This window comes from Sorex fumeus, unplaced genomic scaffold, assembly GCF_029834395.1.
Source record: "Sorex fumeus unplaced genomic scaffold, SorFum_2.1 ptg000082l, whole genome shotgun sequence".
NCBI classification, from domain to species: domain Eukaryota; kingdom Metazoa; phylum Chordata; class Mammalia; order Eulipotyphla; family Soricidae; genus Sorex; species Sorex fumeus.
In genome coordinates, this window is record NW_026606139.1 from 4,313,906 (window position 1) to 4,335,516 (window position 21,611).

Consider the following 21,611-nt stretch of genomic DNA (forward strand, 5'->3'; position numbering starts at 1 on the left):
ACAGAGCACACTAGGTGGGCACTGTGTGTTGCAAAAAGAAGAAGAATCAAAGATATTTGGGAGGAAGAAAAATCAGATGGATTTATCAGTTAGTCAGTGATTTATGGAGGGTCTACTATATGCCAGGTCAAGGGTCCCAGAGATGCCCGATGATACTGTGTGGAAGGAATCTAGTATCCTCCCTTTCAAAGTTAATTGAGGTGAAGACAACTGGGTGTGGCATCTGAGTAATGTTTATGCTTTTGGTGTACAAAATTACTGAAACTTCATCGACATTAATAGGCCAAGAGTACAGTTGGCCAGCGTGCTTGCCCTGCATGTCACTGAACTGGGTTTCATCCCCAGCCCTGCCAGGAGTGATCCCTGAGAGCAGAGCCAGCAGTAAGTCTAGCAATGTGCCAAAGAACCTCCACCATTTTCTATTTTTCTTTTCTTTTCTTTTCCTTCCTTCCTTTCTTCCTTCCTTCCTTCCTTCCTTTCTTTCTTTCTTTCTTTCTTTCTTTCTGGATATACCTGGCAGTGCTTAGGAGTTACTCATGGCTTTGACTCGGGAATAATTCTTGGCAAAGCTCGGGGACCATATGAGATGCCAGAGAGTAAATCCGGGTTGACTGGTACAAGACAAGTGCCTTACCCACTGCACTATTGCTCTGACTCCGTTCTTTTTGTCACTTCTGCTCTGTCCCTTCCCTCCCTGATCTGAATCTCTCTTTCTCTCTTTTTTTTTGGGGGGGGGGCGTCACACTTGGTGGCGCTCAGGGGTTACTTCTGGCTCTGCAATCAGGAATTATCCCTGACAGTGCTGGGGGTCCATCTGGGATGCCGGGGGTGGAACCGGGTCTGCCGTGTGCAAGGCAAACCCTTACCTGCTCTGCTGTTTCTCCAGCCCTGGCCTAAATCTTTGTCCCCCACAATTAGGTAACTCGGTTCTCTTGTCATAGTCCAAAGGTTTGTTTTCATTGTACACTTACACACCCCCTTGTTTTGTTTCCTGTGCGTGATTGAGACCATCCAGTGGCAGGATGATCATCCCCTTCCTTTCAGAGGTAAGAGAGGTGAAGAAAACTGCAGATGGTTGCTGTGTGTTTCAGCGGGGTTTCCAGCCACAAAGCAGGTTCCTTTTCCTCTAACATTTAATACCGGGGTCCTTCTTCCTCTGATATTCCACTTAGCAAGACCCCCTCTAGTTTCATCCAAGTATAGCAAAAGGCAGAACTTCAGTTTTTAAAAAGCCGAGGGAGGACCACTCCATTGCGTATAAGCACGATTTTCTGATCCGCTCATCCATCTGTCATTGTACAGATCCTGTCTTTGTTTTCAGATCTTAGATTTTGTAAATAACGCTGCTGGGCCAAAGAGATCGTGCGGTGGGTAAAGCTTCTGCTTCGTACATGGTCAACCCACGTTTGCTCCCCAGCACCCCAGGTAATTCCTTAAGCCCTGCCGGGAGTGTGATCCCTGGGTACAGATCCACATAAGCCCTACGGGCAGCTGGATATGCCTCAGACAACCCTCCCCCGCAAGTTATAAATAGCACTTCAAATAACATAGTCATGCATCTATCTCTTTTTGGGGGGTCACACCTGGCTGTGCTCAGGGATTACCCCTGGCAGGGATTGGGGTGACATATGAGGTGTTGGGGAATGGATGCGGGTCGGTTGCTTCAAGGCAAGTGTCCTGCCCACTGTACTCTCTTTCTGGCACCTGTTTATCTTTGCATTAGTGTTTTTATTCTCTTGAGACAGATGCCAAGGTATAGAATTGCTGGTGACAGGAATTCTATTTTTAATTTTTTTAAATTATTCATACTTTTTCCCCCCCAAGCTCCCGGAAGAGAACAAGGCAGAGTCTCCTGCCCCCCACGTGTATCTGCATGTCTTCTCTGAGGAAGCGTCTGCTCTGCTCTTATCCCACTTTTGTGTGGTGGGGAGGCGAGGGGGAGGGGAGGGGCCCACCTGACTGTTCAGGGCTTACTCCTGATTCTGCATTCGGGGATCATTCTTGGTGGGGGGCTTTAGGGGACCAACCATATGGAGTACCGGGATCGAACCCAGGTTGGCCACGTGCAAGACAAGCGCCCTTTCCACTCTTCAGCAGGGCGTCTTTCTGTGTTAGCCCATGTTTTTGTTGCAAAGCTCTTTCCTGGTCCTCAGTCCACAAATTCCGGCTACTGAGGACAGTACTGGTACTGCTCCTTTATGGTTTAGAGCAATGGCTTCACTTTAGACCTGAGTTCTTTTGGGATGACATGGGTGGTGCTTGGGGATCACGCTCAGAGATGCTTGGGGGATGCCGAGAGGTTCTGGGAGGACCTTGCCGTGCCAGGGATCGAACCCAGGCCTCCCACATGTAAAGCCAGTGCTCCAGCCTTTTGGACCATCTCCCCGGTTCTAAACCAGAGTTTAAATTCCTACTTAGGCACCTTTGGGTTACATAAAAGTCATTTAATACCTTTTGTCCTCAGTTATCTAATCAATGAAATGAAGATAAAAAAACTGCCGATTTCAAGGTCTGGAGGACAGATGAGATAAAACACATAAACACAGGGTTGGAGAAAGAGCTAAGTGGCTCAGCACATGTTCATATGCCAGAGGCCTGGGTTCACTCCAGGCCACGGGAGCCCGAAAACAGCAGGGCAGGGCTCCAGAACAAACCAAAGAGCACAGAAATAAAATCAGGGGCCAGCGCGATAGTACAGAGGGTAGAGCGTTGGCCTTGCACACAGTCAACCTGGGTTCGATCCCTGGCACCCCCCCCAAGCACCGCCAGGAGTCATTCCTGAGTACAGAGCCAGGAGGAACCCCTGAGCATCACTGGGTATGACCCAAAAAGCAAAAATAATTAAATAGATAAAATCCTAAGAGGGTGTGTAAAGGTTGTGTGTGTGGTGTATATGAGAGGGTGTGCTTGTGTGCGTGTGTGTGCGTGTGTGTGTGTAATCCACGCGGCTGTCCCAGAGGGGACTCCAGATCTTCCTCTGGTCCTCTTCATTCTTTCTGCTTCCTGGGTCCCACCCACACCAGGACTGCGAAAACGTGACCCCCAAGAGGATCAGTTTGCGGGCCACGGCTGAGTAAAGGCCAGTGACTGTGGTTTGTGCACCAGGGCAAGTCCAAGTGCAGAGACAGGGATCCTCCTTTTAGGTAAAGGAAAGATTGGGGGCAGCAGAAACTTCCAGGGTCAGTTGCGGGGGTGGGGTGGGGGTGTGGGTGTGAGAGGGGTGGGGGGTCGGCGCCCTGGGGATGCCCAGGAACTCCGATGCTAACCGGTGGGGCTCCGTGGGGTCGGTCCCTCCCGTCGCGGCTCCAGCTTCTTCCCGGCGCGCTCGGGACGCGCAACGCGGCCGGGTCCTGGCACCGGGGGTGGCCTCGGGGCGTCCTCGCGCCCCGGCGGGTGCAGCTCGGAGGACGCGGAGTGACCGCGGCGGCCCCTCGCGAGCTCCCCGGCCGTTGGGGCCGGCGACCCACGCCCGCTGCCCGGCAACCGCGGCCCCTCCCCGGTGCCCGCCCCGCGCCCGCCCCGCGCCCGCCCCGCGCCCGCCCCGCGCTTGCGGGGCGCCGCGGCCGCGACCGACCGATCCGGGCCGGGTTGGCGGCGGGGCCCGCGCGTGCGGCCGCGTCTCGGGCTGGGCCGCGGCGGGCCATGGTGCTGGACGGGCCGTGGGCCGAGCTGACCGGCGCGGGGGCCGCCCTGGCCTGCTGCGTGGTGGCGGCCGCCGTGGCGCTGCGCTGGTCCGGCCGCCGGACGGCGCGGGGCGCGGTGGCCCGGGCGCGGCGGAAGCAGCGGGCGGCCCTGGACACGATGGACCGGGCGGCGCGGCGCTTCCGGCTCCAGGTGACGGGGGCGCAGGTGGAGGCGGGCGGAGGGCGGGGGGCGCAGGTGGGGGGCGCAGGTGGAGGCGGGCGGAGGGCGGGGCGTTGGGGGCGCAGGTGGGGGGCGCAGGTGGAGGGCGGGGGGTCGGGGGCGCAGGTGGAGGGCGCGCGGGGGGTCGGGGGGCGCAGGTGGGGGGCGCAGGTGGAGGCGCGCGGGGCGCTGGGGGGCCGCGCGGGCGGAGGGCGGGGCGTTGAGGGCGCAGGTGGGGGGCGCAGGTGGAGGCGCGCGGTGGGTCGGGGGGCGCAGGTGGGGGGCGAGGGTGGAGGGCGGGGGGTCGGGGGCGCAGGTGGAGGGTGCGCGGTGGGTCGGGGGGCGCAGGTGGGGGGCGCAGGTGGAGGGCGCGCGGGGCGTTGGGGGGCGCAGGTGGAGGGCGGGGGGTCGGGGGCGCAGGTGGAGGCGCGCGGTGGGTCGGGGGGCGCAGGTGGGGGGCGAGGGTGGAGGGCGGGGGGTCGGGGGCGCAGGTGGAGGGCGCGCGGTGGGTCGGGGGGCGCAGGTGGGGGGCGCAGGTGGAGGGCGGGGGGGGGCGGGGGCGCAGGTGGGGGGCGCGCGGGGCTTTGGGGGCCGCGCGGGTCGGTGGCTTTCACCGTCCCCCGCCCGCCGAGGGGCTCGTCCGCTCTCTGGTCCAGGCGGCGCCCGGGGAGGGACGGGGCAGGCCCGGGGGGGCCGGAGAGCAGCTCCGCCAGGTGCCCGGAGCCTCGAGGCCACCGGCTGTCAGTTGGCACCCCGACCTGCGACCTGCGTGCCCGGGAGGAGGCGGGATGCTCGGGCTCGGGGCCGCGGAGTCAGGGATCGGTGGCCCGGGGGTCGGAGCGACCTGCAGCCCGGGCGCCCAGATCTGGGCCGGGGGACCCTGCGCGGGGCGGGCGTGGGCGGCGCAAAGGGACTCGCCCGGTGGCCGGCGCACGGGGCGTCCCCCGAGCCCGCAGGGGTGGAAGCCCCCGCGGCAAACCCTGCCCACGTGCTCGGTCCGAAGCTCCGACCGACCCGCTCTGGGGCAGGTTTGATTCCAGCCCGTCGCGGTGGTCTGCCTGCGGGCCTTTCTCCCTCGCCCTCTGGATTGCTGGGGGTCTGCGTGGGGGCTGGGGCAGCGCCCGGAGGAGGGGATTGACCTCGCTGGTCAAAATGCTGATCTCTGCTAGTTCTTCTGTCCCCTTCTTTTCTTCTTCGTCTTATTTTGTTTGTTTGTGTTTAGTTTGGGGCTGTTTGGGGGCCTGCGCCCTGTGCTCAAGTGCTCACTCCTGACTCTGTGCTCTGTGCGTAGGGATCACTCCTGGCAGGGGTCCTGGGGATGGAACCTGGAGGTCCAGCAATTCAAGGGAAACGTCCGGTTTGCTGTCCAGTCTCCCCGTCCCCCTCAGCTCACTGGGAATGTGAGTCGGGGCAGGTATTTGACAGGACTCGGGTCTGACAGCTGGACAGGCTTCCCAGGTGCCGGGGAGAGGAGTCGAGGGGGCTTTCCTGGGGCAGCCAGGGAGAATCCCCTTGGGTGAGTGTCCCGCACAGGTCAGCCTTGAGCTTGGGGCAGAGTTGAGCCCGTACCCCGGTGCTTAGCTTCATGTCAGAGGAGCGGCTGGGTTCGGACACATGTAAGCGTGTGACAAGTTGATGCCACCATTATTTATTGAGACCCAGATGTGTCCGGTTTCCGCCTTCGCTTGTCGAGACGGCTGACAGGTCCACCATCAGCCGGTTCTGGAGTCCCTTCCTCCCACTTTGAGGGGCCTGGGCGTCCAGTCTGAATTGCCTGCGCCCTTCCCCAGCCCCCCAACTCCAGCCTCGTTTCCTCATCATCGAGTTCTCCGGCTCCGCTTCAGAGCGGCCCCGCACAACCCATGCCGTCATTGCCGTGTCAGTGTGAGCCCCTAAGTCCTTGTTTATTTTGTTTTTGGGGTTTGGGGCCACACCCGGCTGTGCTCAGGGCTTCCTCCTGGCCCTTGTGCTCAGGGATCACTCCTGGTGGCCTCAGCGTGCTGAGTACGGCCAGCTCTAAGAGCCGCAGGAATCCGCCCATGGATCCTGCCCACGGTTGCTCTCCTTCTTGCAAAGTACCTCCTGGACAGGCAGAAGGATGAGTCTTTCCTCCCTTCCGTTCCAAGCATCAGCCGCATCTCGCTTGTAAGACTCTTCTTGCACAGCAGGATTGAGGAAAGAGCTCAGTGGACTGAGTGTATACTGTGCATACGGGAGACCCAGGGTCAATCCCTGGCACTGCGTGGTACTCCCAAACACAGCTACTGGTGAGCCCTGAGCACTGAGCCAAGAGTAGATGGATGGGATCCCAAACCCAAACAAAATCTTCCTCTGCTAGGCAGTGACAGAGGCTCAGCGGTTGAGGCCTGGGGTTTGGCCCCTGGTGCCAAAGAAATAAGTCAGGACTCTTTCACTGCAAAAGGTTTTGCCCGCAAGTACTATTTCCATTTCTCCCTGGGACAAGAGAACCTGGCCACTGAACCTCAGAGCTGGCTCTCTTGGAGGGGTGCCACGGAGAATCACCTTTGGTTTCCTTAAGGAGTGAAGAAATACTGGTCTATCTGGAGCCGCCTGGTTCTGAGCAGTTAGCAAAGGGATGGGTTCGGAGTTAACACGGAGACCTTGACCTGTCACAGGGAGAAACAGGTTCCAGCAATGAAGCCTCTCCCTGGGGGTCAGCTCCCTTCTGCCCCCTTTAAGTACCTTTCTGCTTGACTCTGGAATGCAAGAATGGTGTGGGAGGGGGGCTTTGGAGACCAGTTCAGGATCTTTTCTGCTGCTGCTTTTTCAGTCCAGACCTAATAGTGGCGGGGAAGAAAGTTTTTCCTCTATTCTTTTTTAAGTCCTTTCAGTGGGAAAATAATAAAAATTGACACAAAATGATTTTTAGGAGAAAAAAAAAGACTAATTTCATAGGAACAAAGGTTCTGTGTGAATGTGGGACCTGTAGAATGACCAGTGTGTGATGTTTATGCATTTAAAAAAATGGTTTGCAGTGCTGAAGATTGTACCTAGGGCTTTACACCTGGGCGGGGTGTGCTTAACCGCCAAACTGCGTCCCTGTTCTTTAAAGAGACACATCTGGGGAGAAGTGAGATGATTGAGACTCATCTTCTCCACTCATTAGCAAGAACTGAAGTTTGTTTCCTGAGAAGCACCGGGTGTCTCCTGCTCGCCCCGCCTCTTCCAGGGTGGCCCCGACAGGGAAGCCCACAATGTCAGGAGTCACTTCCAGGCCTCCAAACACTGATGAGGAGGCTGGGGGCCATAAGATTGGCCGTTTGGAGCTTGGGACCACCAAGGCCACCTCAGCAGGGCTTGGGTAATTCTGTATGTGCTTTTGTTTTGTTTTGTTTTGAGCCATACCTGACAGTGCTCACTCCTGACGACAGTGCTCACTCCTGACTCTGCTTAGGGATTACTCCTGGCAGGGCTTAGGAGATCATATGGGATGGTCAAACCTGGGTTGGCCACGTGCAAGAATAGTGTCCTACCCACTATACTATTGCTCCGGGTCATGTATGTCTCTTAAAATATAATCAGCAGGGGCTGGAAGCATAGCACAGCGGGGAGGGCGTTTGCCTTGCACGCGGCCGACCCGGGTTCGATTCCCAGCATCCCATAGGGTCCCCCGAGCACCGCCAGGAGTGATTCCTGAGTGCAGAGCCAGGAGTAACCCCTGTGCAACACCAGGTGTGACCCCAAAAGCAAAAAATATATATATGTAATCAATAATTACTGTGTGTTTTTGGGCCACATCAGGAGGTGCTCAGAGCTTACTCCTGGCTTTGTGCTCAGGGATCATTCCTGGCAGGACTCAGAGGACCGTATGGGATGCCAGGAATCGAACCCAGGTTGGCTGTGTGCCAGGCAAGCGCCTTACCCTCTGGACTATTTCTCTAGCCCCTTTCTCTTTAAAAACAAAGAAACAAAAAAAACCCAATAAAACACCAACCAGGGCTGGCGAGATGGTACAAGGGTGTTTGCCTTGTACATGGCTGGCCTGGATCGGATCCCTGACAATTCCTAGGATACCTCAGGCATTGCCAGGAATCACCCTGAGCCTCACTCAAAGACAAGACAAACAAACAATCGCACCAACCTAATTAAGCTTGGCATTGGGTTGATAACTGCAGACAGGAACAGGGAGTTCCCAGGTGTCAGGGTGGCATTTTGAGGCCGTTATGGACCGTGGAGGGGCCTCATGGGACCTGGCACCTCTGGGCACTGGCTCTCGAGTTGGTGGTTTGGCAAGATTTTGAGGCAAATCCCCAGACTCGGGGGCCTGGTAGGAAAGGTGGGTGGGAGCAGGGAGGCCTGGACAAGCCGGCCAGGCTTAGCAACCAGGGCTGTGGTAGCCATTTCCCAGCCGCCGAGGGGATTTGGTGACTCGGGGAGAGGGAGGGAGAGGGTGCGTCCAGCTGCTTTCTGTCTTCCACTTCCACACCAGGTGGGACCTTCCCCGGGGACGGAGGGCATCGTGGGTTCCTGGAGGGTCACTGGGTTCCTGGAGGGTCACTGGGTTCCTGGAGGGTCACTGCCGGGCAGTTCTCAGGTCCTCTGTCCTGGCACTCCGCAGACGGAGGGCTCCTGGCCCAAGCCCGGAGAGCCGGCCGCAGACCCCAGGCGGTGCCTCCGCAGCTGCCGAGGGTCCGAGGACCCAGGAAATGTGTTTCCTCATTAGATCACGGAGGGACTCAACCAGGTGAAGAGATGGGGAGGGTCAGGGCTTGGGACGAAGGAGCGCCCGTCTTCCTTGGCAAGGCAGTGTGGGGTCATGCAGGGCTCCCTAACCCAGAAGCACCCCCCCTTTTTTCAAAGGTATATTTTAGTTTTGGTCATACCCGCAGTGCTCAGGACCTAACTCTTGGCTTGGTGCTCAGAAATCACTCCTGGCGGTCCTTAAGGGGCCATATATGGTGCCGGGGATCATACCCTGGTCAATTGTGTGCCAGATAAGCGCTGTACTCTGCGCTGCACTCTCACCCTGGCTTGAAGTCCCTCTTTTTTTCTTTTTTCTTTTTTTTCTTTTCATCACAATCCAGCGATGCTCAGGGGTTACTCCTGGCTCTGCACTCAGGAATTACTCCTGGCGGTGCTCGGGGGACCATATGGGATGCCGGGAATCGAACCCGGGTCAGCCCTGGGCAAGGCAAACACCTTACCCACTGTACAATCGCTCCGGCCCTTTGAAGTCCCTCTTTTTGGTGCTCTCATGGGGCCTCTCCCTAAATGCTGGTGACCTTTATCACTCAGCAATAAGGAAATTGCGGGGCTCTGGGGGAGAGGTTTTTTTTTTTCCTTTTTGGGTCACACCCGGCGATGCTCAGGGGTTACTCCTGGCTCTGCACTCAGGAATCACTCCTGGCGGTGCTCGGGGGACCATATGGGGTGCTGGGAATCGAACCCGGGTTGGCCATGTTGGCTGCGTGCAAGGCAAACGCCCTCCCCGCTGTGCTATCTCTCCAGCCCCAGGGGGAGAGTTTTGAGATGGTCACTGTAGGCAAAGGCCAGAGATGTCAGAGACCAAGATACAAATTCCTTAAAATCACAGGGCCCAGCTGATGATGAGGGCAGGGCTGTGTCCAGGGGCGGAGGCTGGAGTGTCCGAAAGCCTGGCGTGGAGGCTCCAGAAGGAAGAAGGAATGTTTTTCTGCATCAGAGAGGGAAGACATGCCCAGAGAATCAGCAGGGGGCCTGCCGCTCCCAAGCCCCTTTCAATCACAGCTCCTGGGGGGCCGGGAGGAGGGGGGCTTCCTCACACTTCAAGGCTTGGGCGGTCTTGGGTGCAGGAATGGTAGCAAGACGGGAGCCCAGCGCTTCTGGGCCTGGAACAGAGGGCGGCCGCTGGCTGGCGGCAGTGGTCGGTAAGGTTTAATGATCAACCCGATCAACCTGGTGGCCGTGACCTGTCATCCCGCGCCCCCTCCCCCGCCCAGACTTCTAGAAGAGACGGATCAGGCTCTGCTGGCAGAGCGGTGGAAGAGGGCTTGTCTGTGGAGGATGGGTGCCAGGGTTTTGTGGGGAACAGGGCACTGACTCAGGGCGTTTCCCCAGAACCCGGACTTGGACTCAGAGGCCCTGTTGGCGCTCCCCCTGCCTCAGCTGGTAGAGAAATTGCACAGCGGGGAGCTGTCCCCTGAGGTGGCCCTCTTCACCTATGTGGGCAAGGTAAGTGTCCTTCGGTCCCTGCTGCACTGGCTGTGGGGAAAAGCTGGCCTGGAATTCCTGCTGCTGTGGGCTGGGGGACCAAGTGTGTGTGTGTGTGTGTGTGTGTGTGTGTGTGTGTGTACAGAGACAGGGAGACAGGGACACAGAGGTTCCCGTTTTTCCTTCTTCCTTCTACCCCTTTGGGGCCTGTTCCCCCTGGGGTCCCCTCTGACCACTGTCTGTTCTCCCCACCCGTCTCCTGTGCCCTCTGAGGTGGGGGATGCCCCAGTTTTGACCTTTCCCTCCTTGCCACAAACTCATAGGAACTTGGGGCCTTGTTGTGCCTGTTGTGGCTTGTGGGATTCCTTTGCCTGGAAGGTAAAAGGCTTTTCTCCTGCCCACTGCTTTGACTTCTGTCCTAGTTTTCAGGAACTCAGGGAGGCGTCACCTCTTCCAGGAAGCCTCCCCTGACTCACATACCTCCCAGCACATACAAGAGTTTCCTCTTTAGTATTCCCCCCACCCTGTTTTTTTTTTTAGCTTTGGGACCACATCCAGTGACACTCAGGGCTTACTCCTGGCTCTGTGCTGAGAAATGACTCCTGTCAGTGCTCAGGGCATCATATGGGATGCAGGGGCTTGAATCTGGGTCTGCCGCGTGCCAGACAAGCGTCCTCCCTGCTGTGCTGTCTCTCCGGGCCCTGGTGTTCCCTCAGGTCTTTCCTCACATTATGGGGCTTGTGTTTCTCTGTCCGCGTCACACACGGGCGTCTCTGGCCGAGCGCATGTCTTACCTGCCTTCGCACCTTGGCCCTGACCCTGCCTCCCATCCAGTCAGTGTTCAGCTAGAGCGTCTGGTTTCTTTTATTTTTTGCTTTTTGGGGTCACACCCGGCGATGCACAGCGGTTCCTCCTGGCTCTGCACTCAGGAATTATCTCCTGGCGGTGCTCAGGGGATCATGTGGGATGCTGGGAATCGAACCCCGGTTGGCCACGTGCAAGGCAAACGCCCTCCCCGCTGTGCTATCTCTCCAGCCCCTAGCTAGGGCGTCTGAAATGAAGTGAGAGCGAGGCAAATTGTCCCTCGGGCGCGGGCCGTGCCGGTGATTCCCTGAAAGCTTGTGGTCCGGGCCCGCACGGTCATCCAGTGCCAGGGCGGCCTTTGCAGGGGCCCCTCCGTTGGGCGCCTGAATGTGGCCAGTGGGCTGGCGCCTGCTCCCTGGGTGTTTGCTGAGCCCCCTGCATGGGTGCACGAGAAGTGGCGTGAAGGGGGCTCTGGGGAGGCAGTGCGGCCCCTGCTGGCATCTTCCCGTGGGTCACGGGTGCCTGGGGAGGGCGGGCTGGAGTCCCCCAGTGCATGCTGAGGGGGCGATCTGGGGCCCAGGGTTCCCCCCTCCTAGGAGCATCAGTGGCCCGTCCCTGGCGCCCTCTCCAGGCAGAGGTGGGAGGCCGGAGCCGGCCATGAGGCTGGACCAGATGCCCCCCTGCCCCCAGCGCCCAGCACCGGCTGCATCCGTACGTCGCCTCTGTGCTCCTGGCTCTGGGCCCCGCGACCGGTGACTCTTCCCCCGGTTCATTCCGAAGAGACCAGGTTCAGGTCACGACTGTTTTCACCAACGCTTTGACCAAGGCCAGCCTCACCCGGCCGGTCCCTGTCTCCCTCCCGCAGGCCTGGGAAGTGAACAGAGGGATCAACTGTGTGACCACGTACCTGAGCGAGTGCGAGACTCAGATGACCCAGGCCCCCCGCCGCGGCCTGCTCTACGGCGTCCCCGTGAGCCTCAAGGAGTGCTTCAGCTATAAGGTGACGGCCCGGCCCGCTGCCCGCCAGCCCAGGGCGGGGTGGGGGGGGCGGCCCCGGCTCACGGCCTCTGCGCTCTGGGTGCTCGTCCCTCCCGCTAGGGCCAGGACTCGACGCTGGGCTTGAGCCTGAACCAGGGGGTGCCGGCGGAGAGCGACAGCGTGGTGGTGCAGGTGCTGAAGCTGCAGGGGGCCGTCCCGTTCGTGCACACCAACGTCCCCCAGTCCATGTTCAGGTTGGGCAGAGGGCGTGGGCAGAGGGGGAGGGACGGGTCGGGAGGGGCCCGGGGGACGCGGGCTGACCATTCCTGTCTCCTGCAGCTATGACTGCAGTAACCCCCTCTTCGGGCGGACCCTGAACCCGTGGAAGTCATCCAAGACCCCCGGGGGCTCCTCGGGGGGCGAGGGCGCCCTCCTTGCTGCAGGAGGCTCCCCGCTGGGCCTCGGCACCGACATCGGAGGCAGCATCCGCTTTCCCTCGGCCTTCTGCGGCATCTGCGGCCTCAAGCCCACCGGGAACCGCCTCAGGTTAGCGCTTGGGGGTGGGCGGGGGCCACCTGGGGACTGACCGCTCGCCGCGTGGCCTCGGCCTTGCTTCTGCCTCCGTGGGCCCGGCTCTGGGGCTCCTCCTGGGGATTTGCGGGGAGGGAGCCCCGCGGGCCTCGATTCCTGGTTTCTAGCGTGGCGGGGGGCTGGGCAGGGGGCTTGTGCCCCCTCTCTGACGCCTTGTGTCTCTCATCCAGCAAGAGCGGCCTGAAGGGGTGTGTCTATGGACAGCTGGCAGGTGAGGCCTGGGGTTCCCCCAACCCTGCAGGGGCCTGGGAGGGTCTGCTGGTCTTTCCTGTCCTCTTCCCCCTGGCCTCTTGGGTCTGAGTCCTCTCCCCCGTCTCTGCTCACATCCTGGACAGTGGCACACCTCTCTCTCTCTCTCTCTCTCTCTCTCTCTCTCTCTCTCTCTCTCTCTCTCTCTTTAAATAGAATCACCATAAATTAAGAGTTATTCGTGCTTGGGTTTCAGGTAGATAGCGTTCCAACTCTAATCTTCCCACCAGTGTCCCCAGATTCCTTCCTGCCCCTCCACCCCCTGCCTGTCTCTGGGACAGGCACCTCGTACCTCCCTCCCGCACCCCGTCCTGCTCCAGAGTGACCACGTCCCTCTGCCAGTGCCATATCACCTGCTCCTCCAGCGGTGAGCTTCCTCCTGGAACCAGTTCTCCCACTCTCCGTTCCTGTTGCCTCCGGTCATTAGTTGTTCCCCTACTGTGTGTCTTTATGCTTCGGTGTCTGTCCGCCCCCCTCTGCCTAGCTTCACTTAGCGTGATGCCCTCGAAGTCCATCCACGTAGCAGCACATTGCATGATTCAGTGTCCCATTGTGTCTAGGGACCATTTTTCTTCACTCAATCCTCTGTTCTTGGGCACTTGGGCAGTTTGCAGATTTTGGCCTCTGCGAATAGTGATGCAGTGAACATCGGGGTGCAAGTGGCTTTTCTGCGTCGCAGGCCTTGGCTTTTGCTCGGGCTCCCGTGATCTGTCTACTCTTTCCCGGCCCCACAGTTCAGCTCTCCGTCGGCCCCATGGCCCGGGACGTGGAGAGTCTGGCGCTCTGCCTGCGAGCACTGCTGTGTGAGGACATGTTTCGCTTGGACCCTTCCGTGCCCCCCTTGCCCTTCAGGGAGGAGGTGAGTGAGGGTCGCGATGACTCTGGGGCACGTTCAGTTGCCTCTGGCACCCCCGAGCCCACAGAGCGGCCCACCTGGATCTGAGGCCAGGGTCAGCAGCTGCCCCCGACGCAGCCGCCAGGTGGAGCCCTCGCCCGCGTTTCGCAACTCTTAGACTCTGCCACTTTCTGCTTCTGCCAGTCGCTGGTAAGAGGGGTTCGGGGTGGGGGGCGGAGACAGGACTCAAGGCTTTGCACAGAGGAGACCCGGGCTCCGTCCCCAGCACTGCAGGGTCCCCGAGCACCAAGCCAGGGATGGTCCCTGAGCACTGCTGGGTATGGACCCCCTTCAAATAAAAGCGAAATAGAAATTTAACAGGAGGGGGCCAGAGTGATAGTACAGAGAGTAGGGCATTTGCCATGAGCATGACCAACCTCTGTGTGATCCCTGGCATCCCCTATGTTCCCCTGAGCCCACCGGGAATGATTCCTGAGTGCTCAGGAGTACACCTGAGCACCACCAGAACAAACAAACAAAAAATGATTTTAAGAAGATGATGTAATAGTTTGGGACTGGGGAAGTTTTTGAGGTGAGGAGTGTTGAGGAATCTTGGGGTCCAAGATTCACTAATTCATTCACTTAGTGTTTCTGTTGAAGCATTGTTCTTTCAAGAATGAACAGTTGAGGGTCCAAGGAGTAGAGCGTTTGCTCGTACACAGCTAACCTCAGGCCCACGAGGAGTGATCCCTGAGCACAGCAGAGTGTGGTCCACTCCCCTAGCCCCGCCAAAGGAATGAGTTATTTTTTTTTATTAGTGAAACACCATGAGGTACAGTTATAGACTTACAAATTTTTGTGCTTGGGTTTCAGTTATACAATGATCAAGTACCATCCCTCCACCAGTGCCCATCCTCCCCCACCACGGGTCCCAGCATCCCTCCTACCCCCCATCCCCCCCCCATCCCACCCTGACGCTGTGGCAGGGCATTCCCCCTTGTTCTCTCTCTCTTCTTTTGGGTCCTGTGTTTTGCAAGAGAGGCACTGAGTGGCAATCATGTTTGGTCTACAGTCTACTTTCAGCACGCTTCTCCCACCCTGGGAGGGTCCTCACAACACCCTTTATTTGGTGCTCTCTTCTCTATCTGAGCTTCCTTTTCCCCTAGCACGTGTGGCTGGCCTCCAAGTCATGGAGCAAAATTCCTGGTACTAATCTCAGCCATTCCTGGGGAATGAGTTATTTTTACTTTTCATTATCTAAACAAATTGTGGTGGGGAAGTATTTTGGGCCACACCTGGCAGTGCTATTGGCCGCACGCAAGGCAGGCGCCTTGCCACGCGTCCTTTTGGCCTGTCATGTGCCGAGCACTCAGGAGCATGGGGGTGGGGGGGCTGAGCGCCACAGGAAACGGGTGATGGGCACGTCTGTGGAGTAGGACACCCTGGGACGTGGCTCCGTTGGCTCCTGCACCAGTCCTTGCCCCCGCCCAGCTGTGTCGCCTCTGTCCGTGGACAGGAACGAGGCCCTTGGTCGCTCCTGGTGGGCAGATTTCTGGAAGGGGGCACGGGCCACCCCTCAGAAGAGGAGGGGATTCTGACTGAACTCGGGTTGGTGAGCGCCCCTCCGAAGAGGGGGCTGAGAGGTCTCTGCTCCTGGGCGGGGAACCTTGGGGAGATTCACGCTCTTTTCTTTTTTTCCTTTTTTTTTGAATTTTTGTACTTCAGGCCATACCTGTTGATGGTCCTTTGCTCAGACTATTTCCACTGTGCTTGGGGGGACCTGCGGTGTCTGGGATTGAACCCTGGGCCTTCTGCATCCCGAGGATGTGCTCCAACCCTGGAGTCCCCTCTCTGACCCAGAACTCACGTTCTTGAAAGGGTCAGAGGAGAGTGTGGTCCTCTGACAGGAGACGGGGTTCGTGGTCACTGTGTGTGTGGGAGTGTGGGCCGTCTAGCCCCCCACTGGGGCCCGCTCCCTGCCTGCACCTGAAACCCCTGCCTGGTGTCCTCACGTTGCCCACCTGCAGGGTCACTGCTAAGGTTCCGTGGGAAGGTCAGATGCAGAAGGGGCTTCCTCCCGCCGGGCCCTGCCTGGGTCTCAGACCTGACCCAGCCTTCTGGGTTGCACCGGCAGGTCTACCGGAGCTCCCGGGCCCTGCGCGTGGGTTACTATGAGACGGACAACTACACCAGGCCCACCCCGGCCATGAGGCGGGCCCTGCTGGAGACCAAGCAGAGTCTGGAGGCTGCTGGCCACACGGTACGGTCCCGCACCCCGGCTGCACTGGGGAGGGACTGTCCCCCTGCTTGCCATCTCTGGTACCTGACAGGGGAGGCGGGAGCGTTTGCTGGGGTGGGAACATGTGGGCAGGTTCCAGAGATGCTGAGCCGGTGCCTGTGGTTGTGCGTGTGAGATGCACGTGAGAGGCGCGAGCACGGTGCTGGGCTTCCCTGGCCTCAGGACCCCCCCTGGATCCGTGGCTGAGAAGCCCCCTGCCCCGGGGGGCTCCACTCAGGGCAGCCGTGGGGGCAAGGCCGGCCCGGGCCCACCCTCAGCCCTCCTGACCTGCCCCCCCCCCCGGCGACCCCTGCAGCTGGTCCCCTTCCGGCCCAATGACATCCCCTACGCGCTGGAGGTCCTGTCGACCGGCGGGCTCTTCAGTGATGGTGGCCACAGCTTCCTGCAGAACTTGTGAGTGGCGGTGACTGTGGGGTGACTGGTATCCGGAGGGACAGAGCCAGGGAGAGCAGCGGGGACCGGGGCCCTGGGGTAGCGGGTCTGGAGACGGGCTTGAGCTGAACGGGGAGAAGGCCTGAGTTGCACAAGGGGAGCCTGGAGGTGACAGGCTGGGAAGCCTCTGGAAGGTGCTGCCTTTGCTGCAGCAGGGAGGCATCAGCACCCATGCATGGTTCAGCCCTGAGCTGAGCTTGCTGGGAGGCTGGTGTGGGCCAAGTTGCCTGTTGGAGGGGCTAAGACCAGGGCAGCGTGGGGGGAGGGAGAGGCCCGGGGTTGCCCTGCGCCCTCTGATGTCAGCCTGCTCTTTCCCTGGGGGCAGGAGACCCATGTTCTCCCTGAAGCGGGGGACTGGGCTCAGAGCCATGTGAAGGGACCGTTTAGAGAAGCCGCTTCCGCGGGAACGGTTTTGGTTCTTCAGAGCCGTCAGGCGGACCCAGGCCTGTGAAGGTGCTTCCCGGCTGTGCGTCTGGACTGGCCAGAGGCCCCCAGTGACTCGCTCTGGATTCGGGGCGCGGGCATCTGTTGCCCGAGATCTGGGACCACCCAGAGCGCCAGGGCCTTCTGCTCCCAATAGCCCCAGGCCTCCGGACCCGCTGTCTGTGGGGGAGACCTCAGCCAAGCCCTGGGCAGGGGGTTGTGCTCTCAGGCCTGCCCTGTCCAGGCTGAGCTTGCCAGGGACGGACACACGAGTTCTGCCTCGAGGAGCTGCAGGGGTGCGGGGTGGACCCCGGGTCTCCTGCAGGCTCAGCAGACACAAGCCACGTGTTTGGAAAGGAGCAGGTGAAGAGGGTGGGAGTCTAGAGGTCCCAGGGAACGGGGAGGTGGGAGGGGACAGAGGGGGCCACAGTAGGGGTGCGGCGGGGGGGTGGCGGGTGGCTCTGGAACAGGCCGTTTGTCTCTCAGCAAAGGTGACTTTGTGGACCCCTGCTTGGGGCACCTGATCTTAATCCTGAAGCTGCCCAACTGGGTGAAAGGACTGTTCACTTTCCTGCTGAAGCCCGTGGTGAGGACACAGGCAGGCGCGGAGGGTGGGGAGGGGCCTCTGGGCTTCTTTCCCTCCCGCTTGCTGCAGGGGTGCCGAGCTACCCCCGGGCGTGGGGGCGGGGGCTTGGACACGGGACGGAACCCGGGGCCTGTGCTGAGCCCCCGTCTTTCTGCAGCTCCCAAGGCTGGCCAGGTTCCTCGGCAGCATGCGATCTCGGTGAGAACCTCCCCCCCGCCCCCCGAAACCAACCCCCCTGCTCCTGACAGGAACCGAGGAGGGAAGCGGCCCCCACGGAGTGGCCCAGGCAGGGTGGCAGCCTCGGTGGGTGGCGGGGCCAGTAGATGGGCCAGGCCTGCGTGGGATGCGGGCGTTCAGAGGAGCCGATTGGCCCTGCTGGGGCGCGGATGAGAAGGGCTAGGAGGCGTGTCAGGGGGCATGGGAGGGGACGCCTGCGACCCCTGGGCCTCTGTAGACAGAGAGGGCACCTCCCGCACAGCAGGAGAACCAGGACCGAAGGCTCCGGTGATGGTCTGTGCCCTCGCTCCGAGCTTCGGGCCTTGGCCGGCTCTGGCGCTCCTGTGGGCAGGGAGCAGGGGTCAGGCCCAGGCCGGTCCTGTTTCTGCTATGGAGGCCCCAGCTGACTGGTCTGAGCCCCCGTGGCTTGTGGACGAGGGACCCAGCCCCGCTGCTCGTCTGCAGAGCCGTGCGTTGAGATGGCCTGGGCGAGGGCTTCGGAGAAGGGTCCAGCCTGCCTAGTGCCCTTGGCTGTGGGCCCCCTGACCAGGGACCTCCCTCCTCCTGCCCAGGTCAGCGGTGAAGCTCTGGGAACTGCATCGTGAGATCGAGGTGAGTTGGAACCTCCGGGCTAGAGTGTGGCAGCTGGTGGGGGGTTGGGAAAGGCACCCACCAGCTGGATGTCTTTTGAGCGCTGGTCCCACTGGTGCCCCCTCCTCCCCGGACTGACCACCTCGGGTTCTGTTGTCCTCACCTGCCCCGATGCCCCTCCTGAGGGCTTGTTCATCCTCTGTGGCTGTCTGGCTGCTCCCGGGTGTTTGGGGGTTCTTGTGGGAGGGGCAGCGTATGATACCTTGGAAGCAGGTGCCCCAAGGACCGGCCCCCGCTTGAGGCTCAGGGCCAGGCAGGTGCCACTTCAGCCCAGGGCTGGTGTGGGAGGACAAGCAGTGAGGCCCAGGTGGCCATCTGCCCCCCCCCCCCAACCCCTGCAGATGTACCGCCACTCTGTCATCACTCAGTGGAAAGCGCTGGAACTGGACGTGCTGCTCACCCCCATGCTGGGCCCTGCCATGGACCTGAATACCCCCGGCCATGCCACAGGTGAGGCCCCCAGCCCTGCCCCCACTCCCTGGCCCGTCCCTTCTCTTCCCTGAGTTTAGCCCTGAATCTCGGGACACTGCTGGGGACAGAGGTGAGGGGTCCTGGGGCGGGGGAGGCTCCCCCACCATCCTTGGCTGACTGGAGGGGCTGCATAGCCCGGGGGACCCAGCTCCCAGCCCTGGAGTTTGCTGTGTGCAGCCCGGGTGAGAGAGACTCGGACCCCATCTGATTCTGCTGCCCGCCCGGGCCTGGCCTCCTGGGCTCCGAGACTCGAGCCTCTTGCATCGGAGGCGACAGGACACCTTTCCACGGGCCGAGGAACCCAGGGCCAGAGCGGAGGGGCGGGGAGGCGTCGTTCCCCTCCCCTGCCCCCTCACCCCTGCTCCCCCAGCGCCTCCTGCTGTGCCTCAGGGGCTGTCAGCTACACGTTGCTCTACAACTGCCTGGATTTCCCGGCGGGTGTGGTGCCGGTCACCACGGTGACCAGCGAGGACGAGGCCCAGATGGAGCAGTACCAGGGCTACTTTGGGGACCTCTGGGACAACGTGCTGAAGAAGGTGGGGCTCCGCTTTCTTCTCCCCTGGGCTCCCTCACCCCTGCACCCCAACTCCGGCTGCTGTGGAGGCAGCTGCTGGAGGCCACGCGGGGGCAGAGTGGCCAAGGCTGGACTCCCGCGTGTGTCGGGGCTCACCGCACCCTCCCTCGAGCCGGGGCCCTGACTCCTAATGTGGGGCCTTTCGGGACGGAGCTGCTCACCAGGTGGTGGGGCCCACGGGGCCGGGGCCTTGATTCCTGCGTCCCCTACAGGCCATGAGGAATTGCGTGGGGCTGCCTGTCGCCGTGCAGTGCGTGGCCCTGCCCTGGCAGGAAGAGCTGTGTCTGCGGTTCATGCGGGAGGTCGAGCGACTGATGACACCCAAGAAGCAGCTGTCCTGAGGACCCGAGTCCACGCCTCCCCGAGGCACGGCCACCCACTGCGAGGAATCTTTCAGCCTGGGCCTGGTGCTTCCACGTGTCCCCTCCTGACCCCCGCACAACGCTCAGGCCCCGAGTCGAGACCCGTGGCAGCCTGTGGGTGTGGCATGTGGACAGCCCGTCCTCATCTGTGCCCTTTCTGGCCTGCCTTGTCCGGACCCCAGAGCCTTCCAGAATTCCGGACCGGGCCTTCGAGAGTCTGGCACCAGCCACGTCGGTCTCCTGCTGCGGAAATGCCCCTGGTTCCCCTCCCCCGCAGGGTGGACTCTGGCCTCTGGAGTTTGGCCTGCCCCCCACACTGCCCCTCACTCAGACTGGATCCCGTTTTGCAGGCTGTTGCCTTTTTTCTTGCCCCGCCCTCTGCCCAGGATGCCCGCAGCTCCTCTTCGATTAAATCGTTGACACCCAGCTCAGATGCTTCCTTACTCCAGAAGGTGCTGGCCTCAGCCCCAGAGCTGGGGGTGCTGACTCCTGTGCCTGGTGCAGTGACCACCGTGGGGGCCGCCTCTGAACACCCTGACTCTCCTTGGTGGCAGCAGCCCTCTCACTGCATCTTTGTCCTCCGTGGTCAGCCCAGGGTCAGCCCAGGCCCACAGTGAGTCTGGGGAGCCAACACTGAGCCGGGGCTAGGAGACCTGGGAAGGCCATCACAGGACAGAGGTCTGGTGGGTTGGTCTGGGAAGGCTTCCTAGAGGAGGAGGACCTACGAGGAGTCTAGAAGCTTCCCCAAGACTTGAGCTCAGAAACACGGATCTCCAGTGAGAAGGAACCATCTGCCCGAGGACCAGGTTGAGATGGGCAGAGGGAGGTGTCTACTGGGCACCAGAGAGGCAGCAGAGCTGGAGGTGGACCAAATCAAGGTGACTTGGGGGGCCAGTTCAGGAGCTTAAATCCCATCTCCAGGGCAGTAGGGTGCTTCCAAAGATCATGCCGGCGCAGAGAGGAGGGCTTCCTGGAGGAGAGGCGCCGCAAGCTCCAGGGTCCTAGTTGCCAGGGCAGGAGGCTGAGCCAGGTTTGGGAGTTGAACGTGAACGGGAGGCGTCTCCGGTTCTGGGCCCGTGGGAGAGCAGCTGGCCCCTGCCTTGTCCCCCAGCTCCCCGGCTCTTCCCTGAGCCCTGGCCTCATTCCCTAATTTGCTGGCAGAAACAGCTCAGGCTGATCTGGCCAGGAGGCTCCCGGCTTCTGCCAGGTCACCCAGACGTTCCAGGGCTTCCCCTTCAGGTGACACACCCAGTGGCACCTGCCCCTTCTGCTTTGCCTGGGTGGGGCCACTCGGGGCAGAAAGGCTCGAGGGAGGACCCAGGCCAGGCACCTAGTCAGGGTGGGGGTGCGTCTGTCAGCTGCCAAGCCCAGAGCTTCCCTGCTGTGATGTCAGCACCCTCCCAGCCTTCACCAGAACTACTTTCCTGCCCCTTCTCTGTTCCCTGAGGTGCCCGTGTTCTCAGGCTGCTGAGTGTGTGTGTGGGGGGAGGGCTGAGGAGGCAGAGGGCACTGGGCACCTCTCCTTCATTCCTTCCAGGGTCATTGGTTCACTCCCCCGCCAGCCCTGGGCTCAGGCGTTGACGCTTAACCCAGCCTGGCCCCTGGTCCACTCTCCAGAAGGCAGAGCAGCCTTCAGAAGCGTGAATCTGCCCATGGCCCAGTGGCGGACGCTTGTCTTGTGTTGGGGAGTCCTGGGTCTTATTCGCAGCCCTTTCAAAAAACTACGAAGACGGCCGAGTCACTTCCTAAGGCCTTTCAACGGCTTTCCTCCTCCCCGAATGAAACTCCGCTTCCTCTGGGGTCTCCAGACCCATCTGATGGGCCCTCACCCCTCCCCACGCTCCACTGCCTTTGGGGTGTCTCTTCCTCTGGTTTACTCTGCTCTGGCCACACAGGCATTTTCTGGTGCTCAGGGCTCACTCCTGGCAGTGCTCAGGGCCATGCAGTTCCCGCAAACCCCCAACCTCTGCCCCCCTAAAAAGGCCAGACCTGTGACCCAGTACCACTTGCCCCGCCAATGCCAGGGTTCAACCCCTGACTCTCTGCCCCTCGCCCTGGCCACAGACCGGCTTTCTCCTGTTGTCTATCAGGAGGCAACTGGGGGACCTTTCCAAGTACAATTTGGAGTCCCCTAAAACTGTTAGGGA

The 21,611-nt window shown here is 60.7% G+C and overlaps 1 protein-coding gene across 1 annotated transcript; it reads left to right on the top strand.

Annotated features, from left to right (window-relative positions):
• Positions 1-3,590: 3,590 nt before the first annotated feature.
• On the top strand, positions 3,591-19,892 carry FAAH (fatty acid amide hydrolase). The gene is made up of 15 exons (XM_056130867.1): positions 3,591-3,834; positions 9,901-10,014; positions 11,663-11,797; positions 11,896-12,029; positions 12,115-12,321; positions 12,537-12,577; positions 13,350-13,474; positions 15,585-15,710; positions 16,045-16,142; positions 17,091-17,190; positions 17,348-17,388; positions 17,979-18,018; positions 18,399-18,507; positions 18,919-19,064; positions 19,315-19,892. Exons 1-15 carry the CDS (start codon positions 3,643-3,645, stop codon positions 19,441-19,443), a joined length of 1,737 nt encoding a protein of 578 aa, XP_055986842.1. The 5' UTR covers positions 3,591-3,642; the 3' UTR covers positions 19,444-19,892.
• The last annotated feature ends 1,719 nt before the right edge of the window (positions 19,893-21,611 follow it).

What these genes read in the sequence shown, in the direction of transcription:
- FAAH (XM_056130867.1), top strand. Translation starts at nt 3,643, where the DNA reads ATGGTGCTGGACGGGCCGTGGGCCGAGCTGACCGGCGCGGGGGCCGCC. An exon ending in GTCCCCCAGTCCATGTTCAG is followed by an intron (nt 12,030 to 12,114) that starts GTTGGGCAGAGG and finishes TGTCTCCTGCAG; the next exon opens with CTATGACTGCAGTAACCCCC. An exon ending in TACCCCCGGCCATGCCACAG is followed by an intron (nt 18,508 to 18,918) that starts GTGAGGCCCCCA and finishes GCTGTGCCTCAG; the next exon opens with GGGCTGTCAGCTACACGTTG.